This window comes from Lissotriton helveticus, chromosome 3_1 (genome assembly GCF_964261635.1).
Source record: "Lissotriton helveticus chromosome 3_1, aLisHel1.1, whole genome shotgun sequence".
In the NCBI taxonomy this organism is placed as follows: domain Eukaryota; kingdom Metazoa; phylum Chordata; class Amphibia; order Caudata; family Salamandridae; genus Lissotriton; species Lissotriton helveticus.
This window is the reverse complement of record NC_136061.1, coordinates 1369689239-1369714867: the sequence shown is the minus strand read 5'-3', so window position 1 is coordinate 1369714867 and position 25629 is coordinate 1369689239. Positions and strand designations below refer to the sequence as shown.

The window sequence follows — 25629 nt, the reverse complement described above, 5'->3', positions numbered from 1 at the left end:
TGGTGTTGGAATTAAAGTCCAACACCTACGCTACTGTAGCACAGACTGGAGTTGGAAAAGTAAATTAAACTGTTTCAATATCCAACGCCCCCCCTAAAGCAAGTTGTTAAAATGACTTGAGTGCAGAACAAACGCGTGCTAAAGACGCATTCGTACAAATGACGGAGTTTCTAAGGCATGCATGAAAAATGCATGTGGAATTCCGCCATCAATCAATCAATCAATCAATGACATTTATAAAGCGCGCTACATACCCGTAGGGTCTCAAGGCGCTGGGGGGGGGGGGGGAAGGGGAAGCCGCTACTGCTCGAACAGCCAGGTCTTCAGCTTCTTCCTGAAGGAGAGGTGGTCTTGGGTCAGGCGCAGGTCGGTCGGGAGGGAGTTCCAGGTCTTGGCGGCCAGGTAGGAGAAGGACCTTCCTCCTGTGGTCGCTCTTCGGATGCGGGGGACGGCGGCGAGGGCGTGGTTGGCTGATCGGAGGTGGCGTTTGGGAGCGTAGAAGTTGACTCGGCTGTTGAGGTAGCTCGGGCCTTGGTCGTGTAGGGCTTTGTGTGCGTGGGTGAGGAGGCGGAAGGTGATTCTTTTGTTGACGGGGAGCCAGTGAAGGTCCCTCAGATGTCCGGAGATGTGGCTGGTTCGTGGGATGTCGAGGATGAGTCTGGCTGAGGCGTTCTGGATCCGCTGGAGTCTCTTCTGGAGCTTGGCGGTGGTGCCGGCGTAGAGGGCGTTGCCGTAGTCCAGTCGGCTGGTGACGAGGGCCTGGGTGACGGTCTTCCTGGTCTCGGTGGGGATCCACCAGAAGATCTTCCGTAGCATGCGTAGGATGTTGAAGCATGCCGAGGAGACGTTGTTGACTTGCCTGGTCATGGAGAGGGAGGAGTCCAGGGTGAAGCCCAGGTTGCGTGCATGGTCTGTCGGTTTGGGTGCGGTGCCCAGGGCGGGAGGCCACCAGGAGTCGTCCCAGGCGGAAGGAGAGGAGCCCAGGATGAGGACTTCCGTCTTGTCCGAGTTCAGTTTCAGGCGGCTGGTCGTCATCCACTCGGCAACCTCTTTCATCCCTTCGTGCAGGTTGGCTCTGGGGGCGGCGGGGTCGTTGGTCAAGGAGAGGATCAGCTGGGTGTCGTCGGCGTAGGAGATTATGTTGAGGTTGTGTTTGCGTACGATGGCCGCGAGGGGGCTCATGTAGACGTTGAAGAGGGTGGGGCTCAGAGATGATCCTTGGGGGACGCCGCAGATGACTTCGGAGGCCTCTGACTTGTACGGTGGTAGGCGGACTCTCTGTGTTCTCCCGTCGAGGAAGGAGATGATCCATTCCAGCGCCTTGTCCTGGATTCCGACGTAGCTGAGGCGCCGTACTAGGGTGCGGTGGCAGACCGTGTCGAAAGCCGCGGAGAGGTCCAGGAGGATGAGGGCCGCTGTTTCTCCGTTGTCCATCAGGGCTCGGATGTCATCGGTGGCGGCGAGGAGGGCGGTCTCGGTGCTGTGGTTGGCTCTGAAGCCGGACTGTGAGGGGTCGAGGGATCCGTTCGTCTCGAGGAAGGCGGCCATCTGCTTGTTGACGGTCTTCTCGATGACTTTGGCTGGAAACGGGAGGAGCGAGATGGGGCGGTAATTCTTGAGGTCGGTGGGGTCCGCTGTTGGTTTCTTGAGCAGAGCGCTGAGTTCGGCGTGTTTCCAGCTTTCGGGGAAGATGGTGGTGTCGAAGGATGTGTTGATGATGTCTCGCAGGTGGGGTGCGATGACGGCGTCGGCCTTGTTGAAGACGTGGTGAGGGCAGGGGTCGGTCGGTGATCCGGAGTGGATGGAGTTCATCGTGCGGATGGTGTCTTCGGTGCTGATCGGGGTCCAGGCGTGGAGGGTGGTGGTGGGGGGAGGTTGTTCGGTCGTGGTGTGCGTAGGTTGGTTGTTGAAGCTGTTGTGTATATCCGCGATCTTGTTGTGGAAGTATGAAGCCAGGGAGTTGCAGAGGTCTTGTGATGGGGTGATGTCGTTGTTTCCTGCGCTGGGGTTGGAGAGCTCTTTGACGATGTTGAAGAGTTCCTTGCAGTTGTGTGCGTTGTTGTCCAACCGGTCCTTGAATGCTGTTTTCTTGGCGGCGCGGATCAGCTGGTGGTGTTTCCGGGTGGCAAGTTTGTAGGAGGTCCTGTTGTCCGGTGTCGGTTCCCTTTTCCAGACTTTCTCGAGGGCTCGGCAGTTCTTCTTGGAGCTCTTGAGTTCGTCGGTGAACCATGGGGCTTTCTTGCTGCCGGGTCTGCTGGGCGGGGTCCTCAGTGGGGCGAGTTCGTCCGCGCAGTTGCTGATCCACTTCGTGAGGTTGTCGGCGGCCTGGCTGGGGTTCGCTGAGCTGGCAGGAGGGTGCTGGCTCAGGGAGGTGGCGAGCTGGTCTGCTGTGATCTTGTTCCAGCTTCTGCGGGCGGCCTGTTGGTGGTGGTGGAGGGTCGTTGTTTTCTTGAAGGTGAAGTGGACGCAGCTGTGGTCCGTCCATTGAAGCTCTGTGGCGTGGCTGAAGTTGATGTCCTTGCTGGATGAGAAGACAGCGTCGAGTGTGTGTCCGGCGAGGTGGGTGGGGGTGGACACCAGTTGCTTGAGTCCCAGGTTGGCGAGGTTGGCGAGCAGGGTGCTGGTGTTGCGGTCGTTGTTGTTCTCCAGATGGAAGTTGAGGTCTCCCAGGAGGATGTAGTCAGCGGAGGGGAGGGCATGCGGGCTGACGAAGTCGGCGATGTCCTCGCTGAATTGTGTGCGTGGGCCATACATTTCTTTTGAATTCAGTGGGCCCTCACTGAATCATTACTGGAATCTGGGAACTTGCACTGACTTATTACTGAAAACTGGAGATCCCCGGCCTAAGCAAGTTCTATGACTTGAACTTCAAAACAATACACACACATATAAAAAGTATACATCACTGCAAATACTCAAATATTGAAATATTGTTTCATTCATACTCATATATATAAAATGTGTTCACGTTTTCAATGTTGCTTCATTTGTATATACTATATTAATTTTAGAATTATTCAATTTTGCAAAACAGTTAATGACACCCTGAATAGGCTTCACGGACCTCCAGCCGTCATCGGACCTCAGGTAAGAACCACTGCTTTACGCAGTAAACAGGAAGCAACAAAGTTGCAACAGTCTTGGTTTATTGTTGTAATATAGCGGGCTGTCAAAAAGGTGCCATTATGACTCTCTCTGTCCCTGAGCGTGTGAGGTGGGGAATGGGAGAATGAAGAGAGTCAACTCGAGACGATGACAAACAAAAGAGGAAGAGAACGAGAGCGGACAATGCAGAATAGCCAAAGGAGCAAGAAGAGGAAAATAATGTATCAACAGACAGGAGTGTAAAGGACAACTAAATGAGAGAGAGATCGCAGAGGAGCAGCAGGCAGAGTGTCAGGAGACAGTGCCTAATTTGAGTCTGTGTTTTCCGGTGCTCGGCACCTGCACCTAATTATCAACACCAGCGCCTGTGACAGTCTGCCACAAGGTGGCGCTCTCTGGCTAATTTAGAGATGACCACAACAACACTTAACCCCTTTGACGCTTGCGTCATGAGGCACAGTGGAGCTGTGCTCGTGACGAGCTTAGCTCATCATAACAGCCGTGGAACGCCCACGCTGGGCTAATTCTCCTCCTGTGCAGGGCATTCTATTGAGTGGGCGGAGTCATAACAAGCTCAGCTCGTCATGAGCACAGCTCCACTTTGCAGCATGACGAACTGAGCTCGTCATGAGCACTGCGGCGCCGCGTGCGGCCCCGCACCGCGGGGGAATTAGCCCCACGTGGAATGGGATTAATCATCAATTCCATAAACATTAAAAATTACTATTAACTGCCACCCAAGCCATTCTTGGGGGGCCTGGATAGTTTGGATTGTCACAATTGTAGGAGTGTGATAGTGGTCCACCCCCCTAACGTCTTGAGACCCTCACGGGTGAGTAGCGTGCTTTATATACCCTCTGATTGATTGATTGATTGACTATCATTGGCAGCACTTGCAGGGGCACTGAGCGATGCAAGCTGCAATCGCCTCCTGACAAGAGCCCCAGTACAAATTAAGCACTGCGATAGAAAGGGGTTACAAGTGATAGGTGGGGGAAAGCTAAGACCGAGGGAGAAAGTTAGAGACCAGACGTGGGAAAGGGAAGAGAGGACCAGTTGAAGATAAGAGCTGGAGATAACACAAACAGATCAGTGTTTGAGAGTGAAAAATGATAAAGAAGCGTGTGTGTGCGTGTGTGTGGGTGTGTGTGTGTGTGTTAGATCAAGCGAACGGAGCACAGCAGGGTGACAGTGTGACAGAGAAGCAATAGGGGAAGATGGCCAGAGGAACAGAGAGGATTTTATAGAGGGAGAGGCGTGTGAGAGCCAGGTGATAAAGAAAAAGCTGGCTTGGAACGAGAGGGAGACATGTGTTAGATAAAGAGACGGGCGAGAAAGTAAGAGATAAAAAGACGGGTGAAATAGAAAAGAGAAAGAACAAAGACAACTACAGAGAGTAGGCGGAGGGGAAGAAGAGGAAGAGAGAAGGTATGAAATCAGAGGCAGAATGAGGAAGACAGGCGAGGGAGGGGAGATGTTTACCTTGTCACTGAAAGAAAATGAAGATGTAGCCCACCCCTTCAGTGCACCTCCAGGCAGGGGGGGTAACAGAGGTTCCTGCATCCCTTGCAGTGCGAGGCCCCCGTTAACTTACCTTGGGGGAGGGGCTTTGGCTTCATCGCGTCAGTGAGCCAACGTTGGGGTGCTTTGAAGCAGTTCAGTTTACATGATATGGAACGTTGTCACTGGAAAACACTTCACCATATTTTAGAAAATATAAGTCAAATGCATAATACAAGGGTGAAACAGGGGCATGAAATGCACCATGTTTCCCTTTAGTGTGGTATTTCAGTGGCACTGAAAACAATGGATTAGGAGGTGTAGGAAAAATGGAATCCATTACTTACCGGTAATCTTCATTATTGAACAAGCGTGATCTAGATGTGCTCCTTTTCCCTTATGAACTGTAACTTTCTTCCTGACGCTAAGATGAACCACCTCGCTCTGAGGCAATGTGACTTGGTGATGACGCGTGTCTCTTGAATTTCCCGCCTTCCATCCCGGGGATGGGTGCTCTGACTGGGTGCGGTGACACTTGACTCGCCGTCTGCAGGTGCCCCCTTCCCGTACCCTTCAGCCCCCACCCTGCAGGAGCCCCAGTCCCCGCCCCCTGGGAGTCACGTGCCGGGGAGTGAGGGGAGGGGGGCTTCCAGGAGTTGAGAGCAGCAGGTCCTCCTCGCCTCACTTCGCTACAGTCCCGGGCGCGCGGCACACGGTGCCCGGGAGCACTGGCATGGAGCCGCCGCGCTGAACCCACCCCCTGCCCGGCCGCTTCCCATGGTCTCCCCTGCTGCTGTCGCGGGAGGATGAGGCTCATCCTCGTCTGCACAACTTTCTGGGCATCACTTCTGGCTACCGGTAAGAACTACACATACTCCTCATCTCCCTCAAACCCGCGGCACTTCTGAGGAGCCCCTTATCAGCACGCACGATGCCCCCTGGTCGTCTACTAGCAATAATATTCCCGGTGGCAACCAGCAGGGCTGCGCAGTCAGTACTGTCTGGGATTAGTACCCAAAGCACAGAACCGAGCGCAACACCTTTCCAGTCTACGCGTGCCTTACGACCGTTATGGCTGCTTTGAAAACGCGCAAGCATTACCGCGTGGTAATACCGCGCAGAATATTACCGCGCGGTAAATAGAGTATTACGGTACGCGCAGTGAAGACAGAAATGTCAGAATCCCCCAGCGGAGCAGAGACAGCGCGCCGAGAAGTCCCCGCCGGCTCTTCACGGTTTCTCAGCAGCCTGAAGTGTTTCAGTTTAACGTGCGTCTGCTAAGAGGCACGCGCCTGCTTTGCATGACAGAGGGAAGGCTGGAGTATGCCTTACAGATGTAATTGTGCATGCCAAAATAGTAATTAAATCATCTGTAATTAGTAGTTAAGTAAACCCTGTTGGCTGGGATAAGGCAGCGCTGGAGAAAGCACCGAGGCTCGGAGACGCTTAAGCAGGACGGTTAACCCATTACGCTAATGGCTTCGTGAACGACGCGCGCGTGCGGCGGTTCCTTGTTTTATTATTGGCTGTCGGCTGCATGTGCGCGCGGTGTTTAACCTGTGACCCGCTGCCTCGAACGGTCGGGTCTAGAACGCCGCCTCGCGCCCTGGTCTTAAGCATGGTTATAATATCCGCGCGCTTGTGTCACCTGCCCGCACCTGCAGCCTCGCGGGCAAATGAGATAAGTTACTCCATGGGCGGACGTGCGTCGCCCCGCATTGCTTGTGACGTTGAAGAAACGCGAAGAATAAACAATGCGTATAAAAACTCCAGTATATAAATTGAATCTAAGGGGAGTCCAGGTGTTTGCCTAGATGGAAAGGGACTGTCCGAAAGAGGACAGTGAGCTCTGCCCGTGTCAGAGGATGCCTAGGGGGGTCTGCTGAGGCGCGAGGACCTGAGCCGGGCTTTGTGTTTCTTTGCAGGCTGCGCTCTGCAGATCCAGTGCTACCAGTGCGAGGAGTTCCAGCTGAACAACGACTGCTCGTCCCCCGAGTTCATCGTGAACTGCACGGTGAACGTGCAGGACATGTGCCAGAAGGAAGTCATCGAGAACAGCCAGGGTGAGTGCACTGCCGGGTGGCCCCGCCGCTCCTCGCCTCCCCCTGCCCCGATGACGCGTTGAACTGGCGCGCTGTACCTGCTCTGCACCTGCTGCGTGGGGTAGCTTTCCTGTGCCTGGCGTTAAGCCACACCGCGGCGTGTGTAGTCCGTCAGGCCTTTCTGCGCGCGGAGGTCTGTCTATGCCCTGGCATATAGGCGCGAGCTTGTGTATGCAATGTTTTGGTCTCATCTATTCTGTCGTTTTATGCCCTTTCACTCTTATATATAGCGATGGATAGCGACATAGATGCACATATTCATTTTTAAAAATGCGTTGATAATAGCATCTTTTGTGTTTGGGAGCTGGCCAGCGCAGTGCATGAAAAATTCAAAGTTCTCTAATGCCCTCAGGGATATCTCACTGCTGTTTTTTTCGTAATTCCTGTGTGTGTCTCTTGTGTGTGTGTGTGTGTGCACGTCTGTGCATGTATTTGATGCTGTGTGTGATGACGCTGTGCAGCAGAGTCACCAAGGCATTTATGAGTATGTTAAGTAATACTTATGTAGTAATCTTTTACCTACTCTGACAGGAGTCTGTGATTTGGTCCCAAAACACCTAAAATGGGAAAATTCAGGGACTATTTATACACATTTGGTACAAATAGAAATTATTTTAGCCTCTTTGTACTTTTAGGAATATAGTGCTGAGTGTTTGGGGGTTTGTTCAGCAAGGCAAGTAAAGAGTACGTAACAGAGTATTGCTCTAGTACTACTTCCCATACTCATAGGTTATTTGTGCTTCGACCTTTGGGCATTGTCCTCCTTGTGTGTTTGTATCTGTCTCTGTGAGTTGGTGCCTGTGGTGTATTTGCGGAACACTGTGTCTGACGTGCTATTTTCTCTGTGTGCAAGGCTTATTCTGTGCTCGTGTTTGCCCCTGTTTGTATCAAGCTCTGCATGTGTGTGCTGGTTTCTTTCTTGTTTGGCATGTCTTATTAAGTTTATGTCCGATTGGGTGCGCCTGGCTCAGTGCGTTTGTTTCTGCACCTGTGATCGTGTGCATGTGTAGTTTTTGAGTGTGTGCATGCCTCTGAATATCTGCTTGACTGTGATTGCGCACACAGGTCTGTGTGTGTGTGAAAGAGCGAGAGAAAGATACAGAGAGGGACTGTGTGTCTCTGTATTTGGTTTTGTTATTGGGTCAGCACTAGTTCTTACCTGTGTCTCAGCTTTTCACGCTCTAGTTGCTAGAAATGTTAGCATGCAGTACAATTTAGAGGAATGTCAGGGTGTCGATCTGTTACATAAGGACAGCTTTTCTCGAAATTATTACGAAATGCAGAGTTATTCAAACTCCTTGTGCATGCAGGTGCTATTTGAAATACCAGCTCTGCTCTGGAAGTGACTTCCAGAGATGAGTCCCAGCAGATGCCTTTAGTAAGGAGAGCCCTATTTTTGGGATAGGGTTGAGGACTCACACCCATTAGCAAAGCCATGTCTTATATAGAAGAAACATGTAGTGTCTGACGAGTGTCTGCCCTTTCCTTGGTATAGTGTCGAGCAAGGCAGCCAGGGGTGCTTACAGCAAGCATTGGAAGCCTCGATCTGCTGCCTTCTATACAATGGTGATTTCATCCCCTAATGTCTGAGATTGGTGATGAATGCAAGCTCCACCTGGAGCTCTCTGAAAAGAGCAAGAATGCTGTACTGTACTGTAGCCAGCATTTCAAGACCCTTAGGGCAAAAAACAGAAATGGACCCACTGCATGCTGCTTGGATTTTAAAACACAGCAATAATGAGGGTTCAGTAGGTTTTTTAGGTATCGGGTCCCTGGTGCCACTGCACCTGCTGCACCAATGGGCACTGCGCCCTCACAATACTATGCAATTAGTACCAACTTAAGGATATTACATTTTCACCTTTTAGCCCCCCCCTTTCATTCTCTATTACTACCTACATGCTTTTGTTCTTTAACCTTCACTGCTTTTCAAGCCAAATGGAGTGGCTCTGGGGCATAGAATAGAGCTAAAAATAACACAATAAATGAAAAATTAAAATAATACGAACTGCCTTCAGAATTGGAGCGCCACTAATGGATGAGCGCTGTTTTTGAGCGATATTGGTCTTCACAAATTCTGGAAAAACTGTGATGACTGTGTCTGATAAATACATTTGTCTAGTTATACAATCCATTTATTAATAATTAGGAACGAAAGAAGACACCTGCAAACCGAATGTGCAATATATATATATATATATATATATATATATATATATATATATACATATATATATATATATATATATATATATATATATATATATATATATATATATATATATATAACCCAAGTAATTTTATAGCAAAAGAATAGGTTCAAGATACATCTTGATAGCACAAACATTGGTTTTTCCTCTTCCGAAAACCAAAAAACTGCCACATAATGTCAGAAATAAAGATTAGAAAAATACGTTTAATGTACAGCTCAGTGGCAAAGTTTTACTGAACACCTCTTAATTTTAATAGATGTCATATATCTCTCTGAACTAGCAGTACTCAAAATAAAAGTTGTTATTCTGACCCCTCACAAAGGTATGTTACAAGATTGAGTGGCTCCTATTAGATTAACACCCATGATTGTCAACATAGACTGCTATCTTTGTATTAGACTATCGTCCTTGAACCCCCCCTGCCAGCTTTACGAAACAAAATATTACTCGCTTTATTGCCTTAGAAATATGAATGATTGTGTCAATATTCTGTGATTGGAACTTGTAACCCGAATGCCACACACGATTTCTGCAGGAGACACTACAGACTGTTGTGTCTTACCAGCTCAATTCTCAAGGCATTTGCCTCAATAATATCAACCTGCTTACGGCCTCGCGAGGATGTCCTTCTAATAATAAACATGCAAATGAACCTTGTTTCCCGTATACACCCAATAATCCAGCTAATATACACATCTGAGAGACAAAGAACTAAATATCAAATCTTCCTAGGTGTTCTTAATGTCTCTCTGAAACGATGCCAGGGACAGACAGGAATACTGAAGGTTAGCTCTTAATTTGATTTGTTTAATGCTGCCATTCCACCCCAGAGCAGGGAAATGTATTGGGGAAAATGGCTTCAAATACTGAGATCCACTTGCAGAACAAATGTCTCCGGAAGCCATTTTCTTCATTTTGGCAGACAGACAACTTTTCCAAGGCAAGCCCTTATGGATGATGGTCTGCCTGCCCGTTCTCCAATTTTCTATCACTGTGGACAAATTGTGGGATATCTTGGACTCCACTTATGGAAACAAACTATACAATTTATTTGAATGAAACCCACACTCCTGGCCATTAGGTGACTTACACAAACTACATTTTCTGTTAAAAATATCAAATTCAGATGCTCTGGTTACCTCGTCTTTCTCCCATCCCACTTATGAACTGTTAATTTAAAGTTGAGGCATGGCTACTTGGAAGTGGATCACATTCACAATTTGTGTGTGCTGTTAAAGTAAATCAGCGGTCTAATCCGCTAATATCTAAGATTTAGTTGCAGCCCGAAAGTCACACGCAAAAGTAACATGTTTACTTTTTTGGGTCTTCTCAGATTATTACCCATTAGTTGTTGGTAAAATCAGACCTCTTGCTTTGGGTTCAGTTATCATTAGACAATTCATTTTTTGGGGCATACAATAGTGAATTTGAAACTCCATTTCCATGTTCCAAGACCTTAAACAGTTGACTATCCTTCCTCAGAAACTGCATTCTCGTGACATACCCTGAGTGCATATCTGACTGCTGGCATTTGGCACTTTTGGCGCTCATCAAGATTTTGCAGTAAATTGATTAAGATTTTGTGAAGGCACACTTAGATTGAGCAGATGTACTTATGCAAGTAAATATTTGTGTGTGAACTACTCCATTAACGACAAATTAATAATTGTTATTTTTGTGATAGTTGAGCTTTTTGGAGGAAATTTGATTTCCATCACTATGTTAATTATACACAGAAGAGTGCATTGGGTGGGTGTTATAGAGGTTTAAGAACCACCAGAATTTAAAGTTCGTATTTTGAGGTTATTCGACTCCGCACTATTTGAACCATGGATGCCTAATATACGGCTTGAAGTCCCGATTTCATGGCAGATTGGCAGGATACTACAGTACATGTCATGGAGTTCTATTCCAATCCTTTATAGTTATCTCATATGGGTATCATGTGCAACTGGCATGGATCCGGTCCAATGCTGTAAACTCCTTTCCTTAAACCGTTTAAAAGAGATTGCAATCGGTATTCTGATGGAATTCGCACATTTTTACGGTTCATCATAAAAATGGGAATGTTCTTTAGCCTTTAAAATTAAAAATTCACGTCAGCCACCATTTTCAGCTCTCTTTTAGAGGCCATTTACTCTTGCATGTTGTACTCTTCTTAGATTTCAGAAAATTGGTTGCTGTTGTCCTCTTTTTTTAAGATAACTACATTTGTACCTTTGCTGTGACCTGTGGGTTCCACAACACAAAATCATCTCCTGGAGCACAGAATTAATAGTGCATTTATGTTTTGTCCTCCTGGGCTTATGTTAGAGCCATGTGCTGCACATATTGTACATTTTGCTCTCCATAGCACTTGTCTCCACTCACTACAGGTACAAACCTCTGCTATAAGGCTTTGAGCTTGAATACATGTGATTTTTATCTGACCTCAACATTCTACCAGGGTAACAAACCTGCTACATCCTGCAAGGTTCCACAACATCTTAGTACTACCACTCCAGAAATCTATGTGTAATAATATCACTGTTTCAAATCTGTGTGTGGCTGACTCAGTTTTTCATCCTTCTGAGGTCACTCACACGGACATCACATCATTGAACTGGATAATGATAACTCAATTATCTGGACGTAGATACAATTGAGTTTGTGTTTACGCCACATCAATGCAGTTATTGTTGTGCTCTCAAAAGTGGGTAAGCCAGTTTGACTAGACCGGATCATTTGTACCCTCACAACCAAATATAAAGATATCTTAGCACCAGGATAGTGCCAGCCTTTGAGGATTTCCGTATTTAAACCTAAATATGTGCTTACTGTGCCTAATTAAACCACATGTTGAGTACTGAGCAGTGCACACTCGAATTAAGACAAGGTATGTGAAGTGATCTTCATTTTACATCTTAAAATCCTTGAGCCACAATGTTATTGCCATCAGGCTTTTACACATACATTTCAATAGTTGTCTTCCCCACCACCCAGATACTTGGTTGACACCACTGCCACATGAACAAGAAAAGATTTTTAAACTTAATTTGGAGAGTTAAAAAGAAAAGACAACAAATGAAGTGACTCGCAGAATGTCCAAGCGCAACACGTTTACTACCCTGTTCATGATGACCATGTAAATTACTGCAAATGTCATCAGGTTATATGTTCGATGACATTAGACTTTTCGTTCAAGCTCTCACTTTTCATGAGGTGTGGAGGCATACTATGTAAGGTAAATGGGCACCCAATGAGTCTAAATAAAGTCATAGTCATCCTGAAAATGTGTGAGGGTAGCTTTTCTTTCCCGGCCAACCCTGGACATCCCGGTTATTACATTAAGAAATATGTTGTAAGCAGGGTTCTAAGTGGGCAGGGTCCTGCCGGTTCTCAGCACCGGCAGTTCTTATAAGCAGATGCTGAGACGGGTCCCTATCGGGCTCTCCATTTTTGCCCTCGGGGTGAAAAAAAACCCTTAACTCTGCAGCAGTGCCACCCTTCACTGCCTCTGATGTAACTTCAAAGACACTCGTCTTAGTTCTTTCACACTGATCATTTCAGAACTGAAGCATTTTCAATATTATATACAACAAAGCCATAGTTGCTGCTTATTTATCGTATGCAACTAACAACTACTGACAAAGCCAATAGTCCTGGCTTGTTCTATGTATACTGTTACTGGTTGTATCACATATCTGGATACAATGACAGAAACAGCAAAATACCAGTCGGGCGGCACACTATGCTAAACACAGATTTTTAGCTTACCTGTTTTTAAGTGACGCCAATAATTAAGTCGGCCACGCCCCTTTGAGACCCCCCATTTTTTTCATCCCACTTAAAGCCCTGGTCGTAAGGCATTCAGGTGTCTGCACAACAACGACTGTCAAAATGCCCTTCTACATTTAAATCCTCTATTACACATTTTGTAGTCTCTCGAAATTGTGTGTGTTGGGGTATCTTTGCCAGGGTCTATCCCTCTCTGATTTTTGATGTGTGGTTCACCTGTGTGAAATTACTGAAGATAGGCGTCCCAGTCGCTTGCCACCGGCTGTTTCTTATCTGTGCCTGGGAGCTGAAAAGTCTTCTAGGCATTGATTTCCGGTTTATAAAAGGCTCGGGAGTTTCAAAAGTCGAGCCGAGTCTGTAAGCATTTTTTTTGCATTTGCTTGACACAGCAATCTTGTAATTAGAGTTTTTTTCCTCTTGACTAAATACAGTAAAAGAGGGTTATAATTTAATTTTTATAGACTAGCCAATTTTGGCACTGGAGAAATATTGTGCTGTCGGGGAGCACAATGTGACAGATTTCCCCTGAAGCTTATTTACAAGTTAAGTGGTTTACGCTAATATAAAGTTCATGGTCGAAATGGGTAACGTAATCGATCTATGCAGCCATCCCTTGCAATGTGCATTAATCTGTTTGTCTGTTTTGCAATAAAGGGGTCTGCTGATTTACGCGCCATGCTATGTGTACACTACAGTCATCAGTATGTAGGCAAAGGCTGTTTGCTTTCCTACATATTTTGTTGGTGCTCGTTAAGTTGAGGGATGGCTGCTGTATATTGTGTACAATTTAAATTTAATTTCAGTCAAGGGCTTTCCATGGTGGATGTACTTACTGCAAGTGTGTGACCCCTCTTTAATTGAACTGTGAGAGCCTGCTCCCACACTGTTGCTAAGCAGTGGGGTATCACAGGCCCCTGAAGGTGCACGGAGTCCCCAAACTCTGTGGGGGCCCCCGACCCTTCAAGGGATCCCTTCTCAGCCCCCACGAAAGCATATGTGTTGGATAGGAGACACTCGGGGGGCCTCTCGTCACATGCTGAGAGGGACCCCCCACTGTCCCCTCATGACACTCTTGCTAAGGCAAAGCGATCTTGCTCAATGGCTGCCGAGTACACACTGGTACTGGCAGGCCCACTGGGTTTATGCGGCAGGAGAGGGTCAAATTATGTGGAATGGTTCAGTAAATAATGCAGCAAGAAAATACATTATTATGCAATAAAAGACATTATTATACTGTGTAATACGGCACATTTTTTTGTAGTTTTTCTTGTTACTTTGTTCTTTTTACTCTTAGTAGCACTGGGTGAACCTCATTAGTACCAATTTAACAACCAAATATAGCAATAAGCAACAGAAAGGTGACTAAGCAAAAGGCCTTCTACTGCTCGGTAACACATGGCGCTGTATTTATATTAAGTTTTGAACTGTTTGAGCAAAAAACATTTTTTTTGTTAAAAGCTTCAGAATATCCAGGAGATGATGGACTATGTAAGAGATAAGGCAAATCTACAATTATGAAAATATCGCCGCACAATCGTCTAATTTCAGTGGCCCTGGGCAAACAGGGTAATGGTTGGTGTCAAGATGAAACCTCTGAGCGCTGAAAGCTTCCGTTTACCTACAGGATTGTCACACCAGGGGCAAATGGATTACTAATACCCTCACACTGCACTACAATTTGCACCAAACTCGATCTGGAATGACGAGATTTGTGATCTATAGAAATACTCTTTTCTAGATTTACACAAACAAATCACATTACCGCTGTGGCTTCTGTACTTGTGCACACCTGCCCATTTAACCCCTTATAGGGCATAAGAGGTTAAATGATGCTAACAGGAAGCCTCACTTGTCAGGCGTCCCTTACTCGGACAGAACAAACTTGCATGTACGAATGACAGTGTTTGCTCGAGGTTCAACAACAGAACACAATTAAGATAGAGCCAGCTGAAAATATATTGTACAGTTCACAAGAAATCATTTACAAGTTGTGCATGCACTTTGAAAAAAGTGTACAAAATGTAAAGAAAAAAAGAGATTCACTCCCTCGTCTGCACCCCATTACATGCCGTGCCCTTCTATATGCGACACAACTAGACACAAAGCAGACGGGTCACTCCACATTACTGCCAGCTGTGTGGCAGCCCCTCACAACAATGCCCATGCAGTGCCCATGCATCTGTGTGCTGTTTCATTTTTAATACCTCAGATGCACTTGGGACTGTGCTGCGTAGCTCTACCGCAACGTCCAGGTGGTTTTTGTGAATGCAGCTGGGCAGACATCCTTTATAGGCATATTGTATAATGGAGATTTGCTATAGCTTCCATAATTATTTCCATGTTATCAGCGTCAACTCTTTTATGAGCGTTTGATTAACATGTTACAAAAATATATTACAAACCATTTTACATGACTTTAAAAAGCAGCCTAAACATACTATGCGGATGTGACTTTTTTTTTCATTAGCAAACAACTTGACTCCGGCTAGTAGAACCAAAAAAGTACTCCTTAGCAAACATCTAAAAAAAAAAATACATAATAGCTAAAAGATAAAAAGTTCATTGTAATTGTAATACATCTCAGTAGTGAATAGAATACAAAAAGTACATTACAATAGCAGTAGATTAAAACAAGTTAGGGTCATATTGCATCTTTGTACAATAAAGCACAAAGAATACCTCCGCACACTGCTATACATCACGGTTGGCATGGTTGACCCTTTCAGAGCTTATTTGTACGTTCTTTCTGAGGTTTTTGCCTCTCTGGAATATGTTTTAGCAGGGAGGTGCTCTAATGTGTTCTATCGTAAACAGTTGAAATATGTTCTTACAGTTTTTTAAATTATTTGCATTGTAATGAATTTTTTTAATGAAAACCAGTGAAACTTTTATTTTTGGAAAAAAAGTTAGTTAAAGGAGCTTTTCAGGGTGCACGTGATCACTGTGTATATGTTACTATACTATACTGACCAACATGTCTAGTACTTTTTTGCAGGTAATGCTTAGCTGTCAAGTGTCTACACATGATGTATGTAACAGTCATTGGCACTTTCTCTCAGTCATAAAACAAATCTCATGATCAAATCAAGCATATAATTGAGTCAAATATATAATTTGGATCATTTTAAGGATTTCAATCTGAATGTTATAGAATATAATAATTGTTCCTATTGTGATACCCATTTAATGTATTTATAGCTTCTAGTATATTTTTGGGCAATGCATTTTTCGTCTTTTGACAGCGTTTTGGGGGATTTTTTGGGAAGCAGAGCACATTTAATACTAGTGGTAGATGAATCGTGAGAAGAGGAGGAAGATAAATGGCTTGAATTAGTTTGGTGGTGTAGGAAACAAAGAGTTACAGTATGGGAGCGAAGGGCCTCACTCTTACATTAGGGGGCTAATTGTGATGTCGGGTGGACAAAAGTCCGCCCAACACCGTCTCGTTCCTGGGACCGAACGACCTCTAGTCAGAGTTCCCGACCGCCTCATTAGGATGCGACCAAACACTGTTCAGTCGCATTCCTACATTTTCAAATGGGAGCATGTATTCTGGACGTAACCCGTCCATAATACATGCTCCCATAGGCAAATGGGAGTTGTTGTTCATCCCTGCACTGTATTGTAGGAACCTCAAGGTGCCTGCCACAGGGTGCAAGGATTAACATGGAGGCACCATAGGTGCCCCCTCAGCCACCAACCGGAGGCTGCGCACCACAGGCGGCCCTGCTGGGGGGGGCCCAAACATACTTTCCAACATGGTTTCCACGTTGGAAAGGCTGCCATGGAAACCATGCCTAAAATCGTGCATCATAATCCCAAGGGCAGAAAGGCCTGTCCTATGGGATTATGAGCCAGTTCCAATTGGCCGATGGGCTCCCTGCGGCTGTTGGAAGCCAGCCGGAATGACCGGCCAGATTAGTTTCTGACCACCAGAATGGTAATGCTTAACTGCAACAAGTGATGGACGGAATGCTGAATGAGTCAAACATTCACCCCTAGTCAAGAGAGCTGGGTTAAATGCATTGTTCTTTTGCCCACTGTGCCACCCCAGTTTGGACCCAGCCATATGCAAATCAGTCTTGACCCTGTGCCTCATGGGAACAGTTCAGGCCAAACTGCCAAGCAAGGTCCTCCATGGAGCGGAAACAAGCATCCTGGGACCGGTTTCGGGGTATGTCACCCGTCATCAGCCAGGCTAGCTTGAATCCGGTGGCACAGTGAGCAAGGGACTCACGTCTGGGCATACTCATCCCACTTAGGGCGAAAAGTGTAACTGCAACAAATGATGGACGGAATGCTAAATGATTCAAACATTCACCCCCCGTCAAGAGAACTGGGTTAAATGCATTGTTCTTTTGCCCACTGTGCCACCCCAGTTTGGACCCAGCCATATGCAAATCAGTCTTGACCCTGTGCCTCATGGGAACAGTCCAGACCGAACTGCCAATCCAGGTCCTCCCTGGACTGGAAACAAGCATCCTGGGACCGGTTTCAGGGTATGTCACCCATCATCAGCCAGGCTAGCTTGAATCCAGTGGCACAGGGAGCAAGGGCCGGAAACCGAGCGGCTCATTACGATGCGGCCCGGAAGTCGGAGCCTTTACGGGCCTCATTGTAATTTACCTCTTACTGTCGTTAGGCTAAAAAAATCTAGCAGCTAGAAGTTCACAGGTTTCTGTCTACCCTTGGTAGCTGGCAATTCCCCAGAGAGAAAAATGCATCTGGTTCTTAAACAGCAATGCCAAAACAACATTACAGTTACTGAATAAATAAGTTCAAATTCTAAATGCAATTTACTTAAGCTAGTGGAAATTGATTAAAAATGCAAACTTTGGTACTCTTTTCCATTCTTGCACTTTATGTTGGAGGTTTGACATTATTGTGGAGGTGAAATTCTATCTGTGGTCAAGATCGGAAGCTTCAGACTGACAGGGCTCCATGAGGTCTGATTTTTTGTTTTTACAGGCTTGCCATAGCCTCAAATCTAAAAAGCAAAAAGCCAAGAGTGGGCCTAACCAATGAATCATGCCCACTGAGGTGGCATCTTCATGGGTTAGACTTGGTACCATGTTCAGGTCATTCAAAAATGATGAAAATGCTCTTCAACCTCTCCTCTCATATTCCAAAGGGTTTCATATGTCCAGGAAAGGCCCAGGTAAAAAAATGCATTCCACACTTCTCACACTTCTTAGGAGCAATAGGATAGAGTTACCACATGTCTAGTTGGTTAACTTTCAGACAGATTCAGGTGTCTCTATTCCTTTGATTCTCCCACACTTCCCACCCCAGGAAAGAAATTACACAACACACCGACATCTTGCAGTCAGAACTGAGTCATTAAGAATCGACCTTTCCTGGCCCTCAGGGTATCTTTTCAAACACAGAGATTCAGAATGAAGCTGGAGTATGAACGTCTTGTTCTTTCACTAGGCAGACAGGGATTATTCCAAGCAGAGCATCTTCTTTCTTCTGCATCCCAAACAACCCTCTGCCTGAAGAGTGGCTGCATCAGATATTACAAGGTGAACCAATTGTGACTGACAGACCTTCCTAAGTGAGTAAAGATGTGATCCAGCTGATTTTGGTCCAGCATTTTCTGGGCCTGCAACAAGGTTCTTGGTCATAACCTTTCCTGGATCATTAAACTCTTACTTACTAACTTAGTAACTTAGTCCTCCAATGGATTTTTGGGGGTTGTACTGAGGGGAAAGAGAGTTAGCATTTCTAGTCCGATCACCTCAATTATAATTAACAGTGCAACCAATGTGGCTACACAACGAGGACCAGGAATCAATAGCCAAGTTCAAGGGTGGTTATTACAACTTAGTAATCAAGTTTATGTAAATCGCTCTTAAGATCACACTATGTAAGTATAAGATGACAACAGGGAGGATAAGCCTCCTTAAGAAATTTAGACACATAGACATTAGACAGACACAGACAAGCAGCTCAGTTGTTCCAATGCAGAACAATAACATTAAAATCTGGTGTTAAGAAAACAATCCTATTTGGTCCCTTCTATACATTAGCAATCTAAGTCTTCCAAACACAGTCCAAGGGACATAAATGCTAAGAGTTCAGAGATCAAACAGCTCTGTAGAAAATGACAGGGATAGGGCACAAGAGTATAACCAACAGCATTGTAGAAGCTCGGTCTAGAGTCTTCGATAAGTCAGAGATAAGTGTCAGTCTAGACCACCCTTAAGAAAAAGAACAGGACATTGCTGAACTTCTCTTAATCCATTCAAGGATTTTAGGAAATGGTTTGGGTAGGAGTCCACGGAAGGTTCTGCATGAAGTCTGCAGAAAAGGGGCTCAGCAAAGTTATAATCAATAGATCTATGAATGGAGGTGAGTGTCTGAAAAGTTTCAGCTCTCCGTCCATCATATCCTTGTGTTTGCTTTCTTTGCCCTAAGTTGGCAGGGTATGCCCAGACGTAGGTTGCTTGTTCACTTTGCCACTGGAGTCAAGCTAGCCTTGCTGATGAGGAGTGTCACCCTGAAACCAGTCACAGGATGCTTGTTTCTGGTTCAGGGACGACCTGCTTTGGCAGTTCGGGCAGGACTGTTCCCATGAGGCACAGGGTCAAGACTAATTTGCATAAACCTGGGTCTGAACTGAGGTGGCAAAGTGATTTAAAGAAAGTAGATGGATTCAACGCAGATCTGTGACTGGGGGTGAGTGTCTGAAATGTTTCAGCGCTCCGCCCGTCATCACCTTGTGTTTGCTTTGTTCACCCTAAGTTGGCATGGTATGCCCAGACGTGGGTCCCTTGCTCACTTTGCCATTGGATTCAAGCTAGCCTGGCTGATGAGAGGAATTACCCTGAAATCGTCCCAGGATGCTTGTTTCCGGTTCAGGGAAGACCTGGCTCGGCAGTTCAGGCTAGACTGTTCCCATAAGGCACAGGGTCAAGACGGATTTGCATAAAGCTGGGTCTGAACTGAGGTGGCGAAGTGCGCTAAAGAACGACTATGGATTTAACCCAGATCTGTGACTGGGGGTGAGTATCTGAAAAATGTCAGTGATCCGTCCATCATCATCTTGTGTTTTGCTTTATAATCAAGAGTCTGTCGGCAACTCCGCTTTCGTTGAAGCATGACTAGAAGTTTATTGTATTTGTTTCAATATCCCTATGGATTCACCTACTGCAGACTGTAACTTCCAAGTAAAGTCACACACTAGACATGGGAACAGCATTTCCTTCACACACATATGGCGAATAATCAGATTCCAGAATCGTTGGTACAACTAGTAATTATGCCTGAAGGTACATACATGTAACATTAATGCACACATTGACTAATCTTTATTGTTGGATTTATTCTAAAATACTACACGTGTAAGGATCATTTAAGCTAATAACGAGTTCTCTAACAGTTACACAGACAATATAACACGTGTTTAGGAATCATGAGTAATGGTTCAACAATGAAGCAAACAGGATGCTTTGAAATAAACTACACATTATGTTTCTCTTTTTCACTATAGAAAATACGTTATAATTTTGAGTCCTTTTAGTTGAGATGAAGTGTGTACAATTTGTTATTACACATTAGTTTCTTTATTAATTAACATCAATGGATTATATGCAATTTCTTTCTTTAAATGCATCTCTAATTTAGTGAAGATGGGTTCCTAACTTAGACATCAAAAACATTTTTCAACTTTAGTAAACACACTATATGCGAACTATACATTCTAGAATAAAATTCTTTGAAACTGCAGTATCCGATACAACATGTGCATGAATCATTATGACACATAGGACTCAAGTGCAAATTGCACATTTATTTTGTAAGTCAGGTATCGATTGCGTTTAGGTTTTAGTGACGTGTAAAAAGTGGGCAACTTTGCGCTGCACCCGTTCAGTTCCTATTCATTACCCTTCCATCTGTTGCAGTACAGATATCAAAGTTCTTGTTCCATTTAGACACTCTATGGCAAAAGCAAGCCCACAATATTTTCTTCTGTAGTATTTCAAAATGGCAGAACTGAGCAAGGTCTAGGATTCACACTTTTTGCTCCAATTTCTCCTGAATCTCACCCCCTATGGCCTCTCAAATAACAGCAACATACCCCTAGAATCATTTAGCCCTCATCCCATTCAATACTAATGATGGAGATTAAACCCAGATCAGTTGACTGTGGGTGAGTGCTTGTATTGTCAACGCTCCGTCCATCATTTCGTTTGGTTTTGCTTTGTACGCCATAAGTTGGCAGGGTATGCTCAGACGTGAGTCCCTTGCTCACTTTGCCACTGGATTCAAGCAAGCCCGGCTGAAGACAGCTGCAATGCCTGAAACCGGTCCTGGGAAGCTTGTTTCCGGTCCAAGGAAGGCATGGCTTGGCAGTTCGGGCTGGACTGTTCCCATGAGGCACAGGGTCAGACTGATTTGCATATGGCCATGTCTGAACTGGGGTGGCAGAGTGGGCTAAAGAATGGTGGTGGATTAAACCCAGATCAGTTGACTGTGGGTGAGTGCTTGTATTGTCAACGCTCCGTCCATCATTTCGTTTGGTTTTGCTTTGTACGCCATAAGTTGGCAGGGTATGCTCAGACGTGAGTCCCTTGCTCACTTTGCCACTGGATTCAAGCAAGCCCGGCTGAAGACAGCTGCAATGCCAGAAACCGGTCCTGGGAAGCTTGTTTCCGGTCCAGGGAAGGCATGGCTTGGCAGTTCGGGCTGGACTGTTCCCATGAGGCACAGGGTCAGACTGATTTGCATATGGCCATGTCTGAACTGGGGTGGCAGAGTAGGCTAAAGAATGGTGGTGGATTAAACCCAGATCAGTTGACTGTGGGTGAGTGCTTGTATTGTCAACGCTCCGTCCATCATTTCATTTGGTTTTGCTTTGTACGCCATAAGTTGGCAGGGTATGCTCAGACGTGAGTCCCTTGCTCACTTTGCCACTGGATTCAAGCAAGCCCGGCTGAAGACGGCTGCAATGCCAGAAACCGGTCCTGGGAAGCTTGTTTCCGGTCCAGGGAAGGCATGGCTTGGCAGTTCGGGCTGGACTGTTCCCATGAGGCACAGGGTCAGACTGATTTGCATATGGCCATGTCTGAACTGGGGTGGCAGAGTGGGCTAAAGAATGGTGGTGGATTAAACCCAGATCAGTTGACTGTGGGTGAGTGCTTGTATTGTCAACGCTCCGTCCATCATTTCGTTTGGTTTTGCGATATACAATCTCTCCCAGACAGAAAAAATGAAAAATGAATGCTGGCAACCCTACCCCACCGCCTCCCACCGGGAGTACTTAACAGGTAGTTACCCAGCATTCGTTCTGTTCTTTTTTTTTTTTCTGTCCGACAACATAATAGGACGAGGAATTTTGTGCGCTGCTCCTGCTGGGCTGGTGTGGCATGCTGGTCAGTACACCATCTTTTAAGCTGGGCAGCAGTGACGGCTGACGATGGCACATCCCCCTGTTGGCCAGGTTTGCAGAGAGTTGCATGTGACTTGGACCTGCTCTAAGTGGCTGGTGAGGTTCCTGGGTAATGGTGTGCTGCACGCCCCCCACCCCCAACTCCCGGGCTTCTCTTAGGCCTATCAATTGGGCTTCCTGTTTGGGGACAAGACTCGTCTGCTCAGGTTAGCCCGAGGCTGAATGCCAACCTGGACTGTTAATACAGCGGTCCTTTGCCCTATGGCTGTTATTAGACACCCATTTATGCCAGCGCTGGGGGTAAATAACATATATATATTTTTTCGGCAGCACTCAGCTTGTGGATATACTGTGTGGTTTTCTTGCTGGCTGAAACTTCCTGGTGCTGTGTGCTTCTGTTGAGGTCATAGGGAAGCACTCACAAAAGAGGAAGCATGTTGCTGAGTCTTCCGCTTCCTCTTCATATTCTTCATCCTCTTTCCATTGTCCTCCTCGATCTAAACTGTGCATGGAGAGTGAGGACTCTAGATTGAAGGGGTTGATTAGAGAGACTTTGCAGGAAATGGGGGACCGTGGTAGAACTACGGGTGCTGTTCCTGTGCAGTCTTCATTGACTGCAGTGTCGGAGGAAGAGGGTCCTGGCGAGCAGAAGGGCAAGTATATTACCAAGGATACGTTGCCTGAATTGATTAGACATGTGATGGTAGACATGGGGTTTCCAGATGATGAGGTACCTGAGACATCCTCTGGTTACCTCCTGCACCTGTTTCGAAGTTTGGCACCTATTGATGTTCCGGTGCACCCCTACATTCATAAAGTTCTCTAGCGTGAATGGCAAGATCCTGACAAAAATCATGTTGCTGCACATTATGGCAAAGTTGTACCACTTGCAGGACAGGAAGAGGATTTACCAGATTATATTCCCATTGATTCTTTTGGGGTCAGCTTAGTGGGGAGGACATCCATTGCGGAGGACACTGTGATTAAGGATACTGTGGATAAGAACGTCGATGCCTCCCTCTGGAAGGTGTATTCTGGCTCACATCTGGCCCTTTGAGCAGGGATCTATGGTACTTAGGTGGCCCAGTCTCTGGTGATGGATATTAAGGCCCTGTTTAGGTCCTTGGATGATTCTTCAATTGCTCTGGATTGCTGGAACATACAGAGTGACAGGTGGAATATCTCTGCGAAGTGTCCTTTGATGTAGTGAGGGCTTCAGCTGTCAGGTGAAGCTTGTGTGACTGCTTGCTGGATTTAGTTCTGAAGGACTAGTGGACTGATTCTGCCCAGAAAACATCTGCCCTCCGGTTGCTTTTCAAGGGTCTGTTTTGTTTGGGACAGAGCTGTAGGATGAACTTCACAGATTGTTCAAGGAAAAAAGCATTCATCCTCCCATTCCAGGTCACACAATTTGGTGGTTCTGCCCGTGTTCCAATGGGGTGAGTAGCATCTTCAGTCTCTTGTTGCGGTTCACGTCAGAGGGATAGACAATGGGGTGACAGATGCCCTCATTCAGTTTTTCCCTCTCTCACGAACTGTCTCTCACCCAGGAGGCCTTTCTTCAGGTGTGGGGGAGGTTTGGTGTGCATTTCCTGGACCTATTTGCTTCCCGGCTCAATGTACAGGTTCACAGATTTTGTTCTCGCTCCCATCGGACCTGGGAGCTGGGGGTTGGATTCTCTAACATTTCATTGGTCAGACTGCCTGTTGTAACGCCTTCACGCCTATTGCTCTCATTCCCAGGTTTCTGCCTCATCTGAGGTGGGAATATAGTGTAGTGGTGATGGTGGTGCCAAATTGGCCCGATTGTCTTGGTTTTCTAGCTTCAAGCTTATGGACGTTCAGGGTCCCTGGATGAGTCCTTACTCCCCCCTCTCCTCTGTATTCTGTTCCATCTCTGGCTCTTCAGAGGCTTCGCCTGTCGGTCTGGAAGTTGAAAGGAGGGTGTTGCAGCGCATAAGGATTCCTACGCATTTAGCTGTGGCTATCCAGTAGTCTTGTCAGTCTTCTACTTTGAGGTCCTATGATAGGCATTGGGGGCAATTTCCAGCATTGGTGTGGGCCTCTTCAGCTGTCTCCCCTGGATGGATGGTCTCCTTAATGGAAGTACTGCAGTTTTCATGGAACGGTTTTGAGAATCACTTAGCGGTGTCTACTTTGATGCCCAATGGGTGGCCATCAAGGCGTTCCTCTCCCCTTCGTTTAACCTGGATGATGTGGATGATCTGATGGCATGGTTGTTGAGTGGCTTCTCACTTTCCCACCCTTTGGTGAAACCTCTGTTTCTGTTGTGGGATTTGCCCTTGGTGTTGAAAACTCTGGTATCGGCTCCCTTCAAGCCTTTGGAGTTGGTGGACAATAAATTTGTCAGCTTCAAAGTATTTTTTTGGTGGTCAGCCCTTCCACCAGGCGGATTTGCGAGTTGGGAACCTCTGATGGCTAGGGAATCCTTTTTTACTTTTCTTGACGATGGGGTGGTGCTGAGGATGGATTCCTCCTCATACATGCCCAAATTGACTTCTCAGTTTCATAAGTCCCAGGAAATAGTTTTGCCTGCCTTGGTGGTTGAATCTGGGACGGTGGAGGATATGGCCTTTGTTGGACGTGAAGAGCATTTTGCAGGTCTATGTGGAGCAGCCTAGGTCTTTTCATACTAGGTGTTTCTTTTGGGGCTTCCTCAAGGGGGAATAAGGCTTCCTAGTTGTCCATTAGCAGGTGGCTCAAGCTGTTGATTGAGTTGACTTATTCTCTGGCTGGGTCTCCTCCTTGTGTGGGGGTGCAAGGGCACTCTACTAGGGGGACGGCGGCTTCCTGGGCTGAATTGAGGGGGGTGTCCATTTCTGAGCTCTGCGACTTGGGCACCCTCCAATACCTTTGCCCACAATTATCATCTCCAGAATGTGTTAAAGGAGTGTTGTGAATGATTTGCCCCTGAATGATTTTTTTTCTTTTCTGTGTTAATAAATCACTTTTTGAGTGCTGCTGTATAGTGTTGTGTCCTTTGGTGATGTAATTTTTTATATGAATGCTGGGTTCTTGGCTTGGGTATTCTCCATTAGTAAAAAATGGGACGAGGACATTGCACTAGGGATAATGTACTATTGCTTACCAGTAATCTTCATTAGTCCTTGTCCTGTTGTACTCGTCCCATTCATTACGCCCCTCCCTCCCAATGGCTGGCCTTCATACGGGGGGCTTAGTAGTTCAGAACGAATGCTTGATAAGTATGTGTTTAAATACTCCCGGTGGGAGGGCGTGGAGTAGGGGTGCCAGCATTCATTTTATTCTTTTTTCTATCTAGGCAATAGTGTAAATCTCCATTAGTAATGAATGGGACGAGGACAACAGGACCAGGAGTAAAGAAGATTACCGGTCAGTAACAGGACAATCCCACCTCTTGTAGACTCATCTGCTATCTCCTATTTGGGGAGATGGACTCTTTCAAGTATGCAAAATACCTGTTCTTTATGAGCTTCCTCTAACACACATCTTTCACAACGGAAGGGCAGTGATAGGCAGAGAGACTTTTGTTGAGGGA

The 25629-nt window shown here is 46.1% G+C and overlaps 1 protein-coding gene across 1 annotated transcript in view; it reads left to right on the top strand.

Annotated features, from left to right (window-relative positions):
- The first annotated feature begins 5285 nt into the window (after positions 1-5285).
- LYPD1 (LY6/PLAUR domain containing 1) overlaps positions 5286-25629 on the top strand; it is a 295470-nt gene continuing 275126 nt past the window's right edge. Inside the window, exons 1-2 of the mRNA XM_078682015.1 lie at positions 5286-5463; positions 6531-6668. Of these exons, the coding sequence (XP_078538141.1) occupies positions 5412-5463; positions 6531-6668 (190 nt within the window). The 5' untranslated portion in view covers positions 5286-5411. The remainder of the gene's footprint in view (positions 5464-6530; positions 6669-25629) is intronic.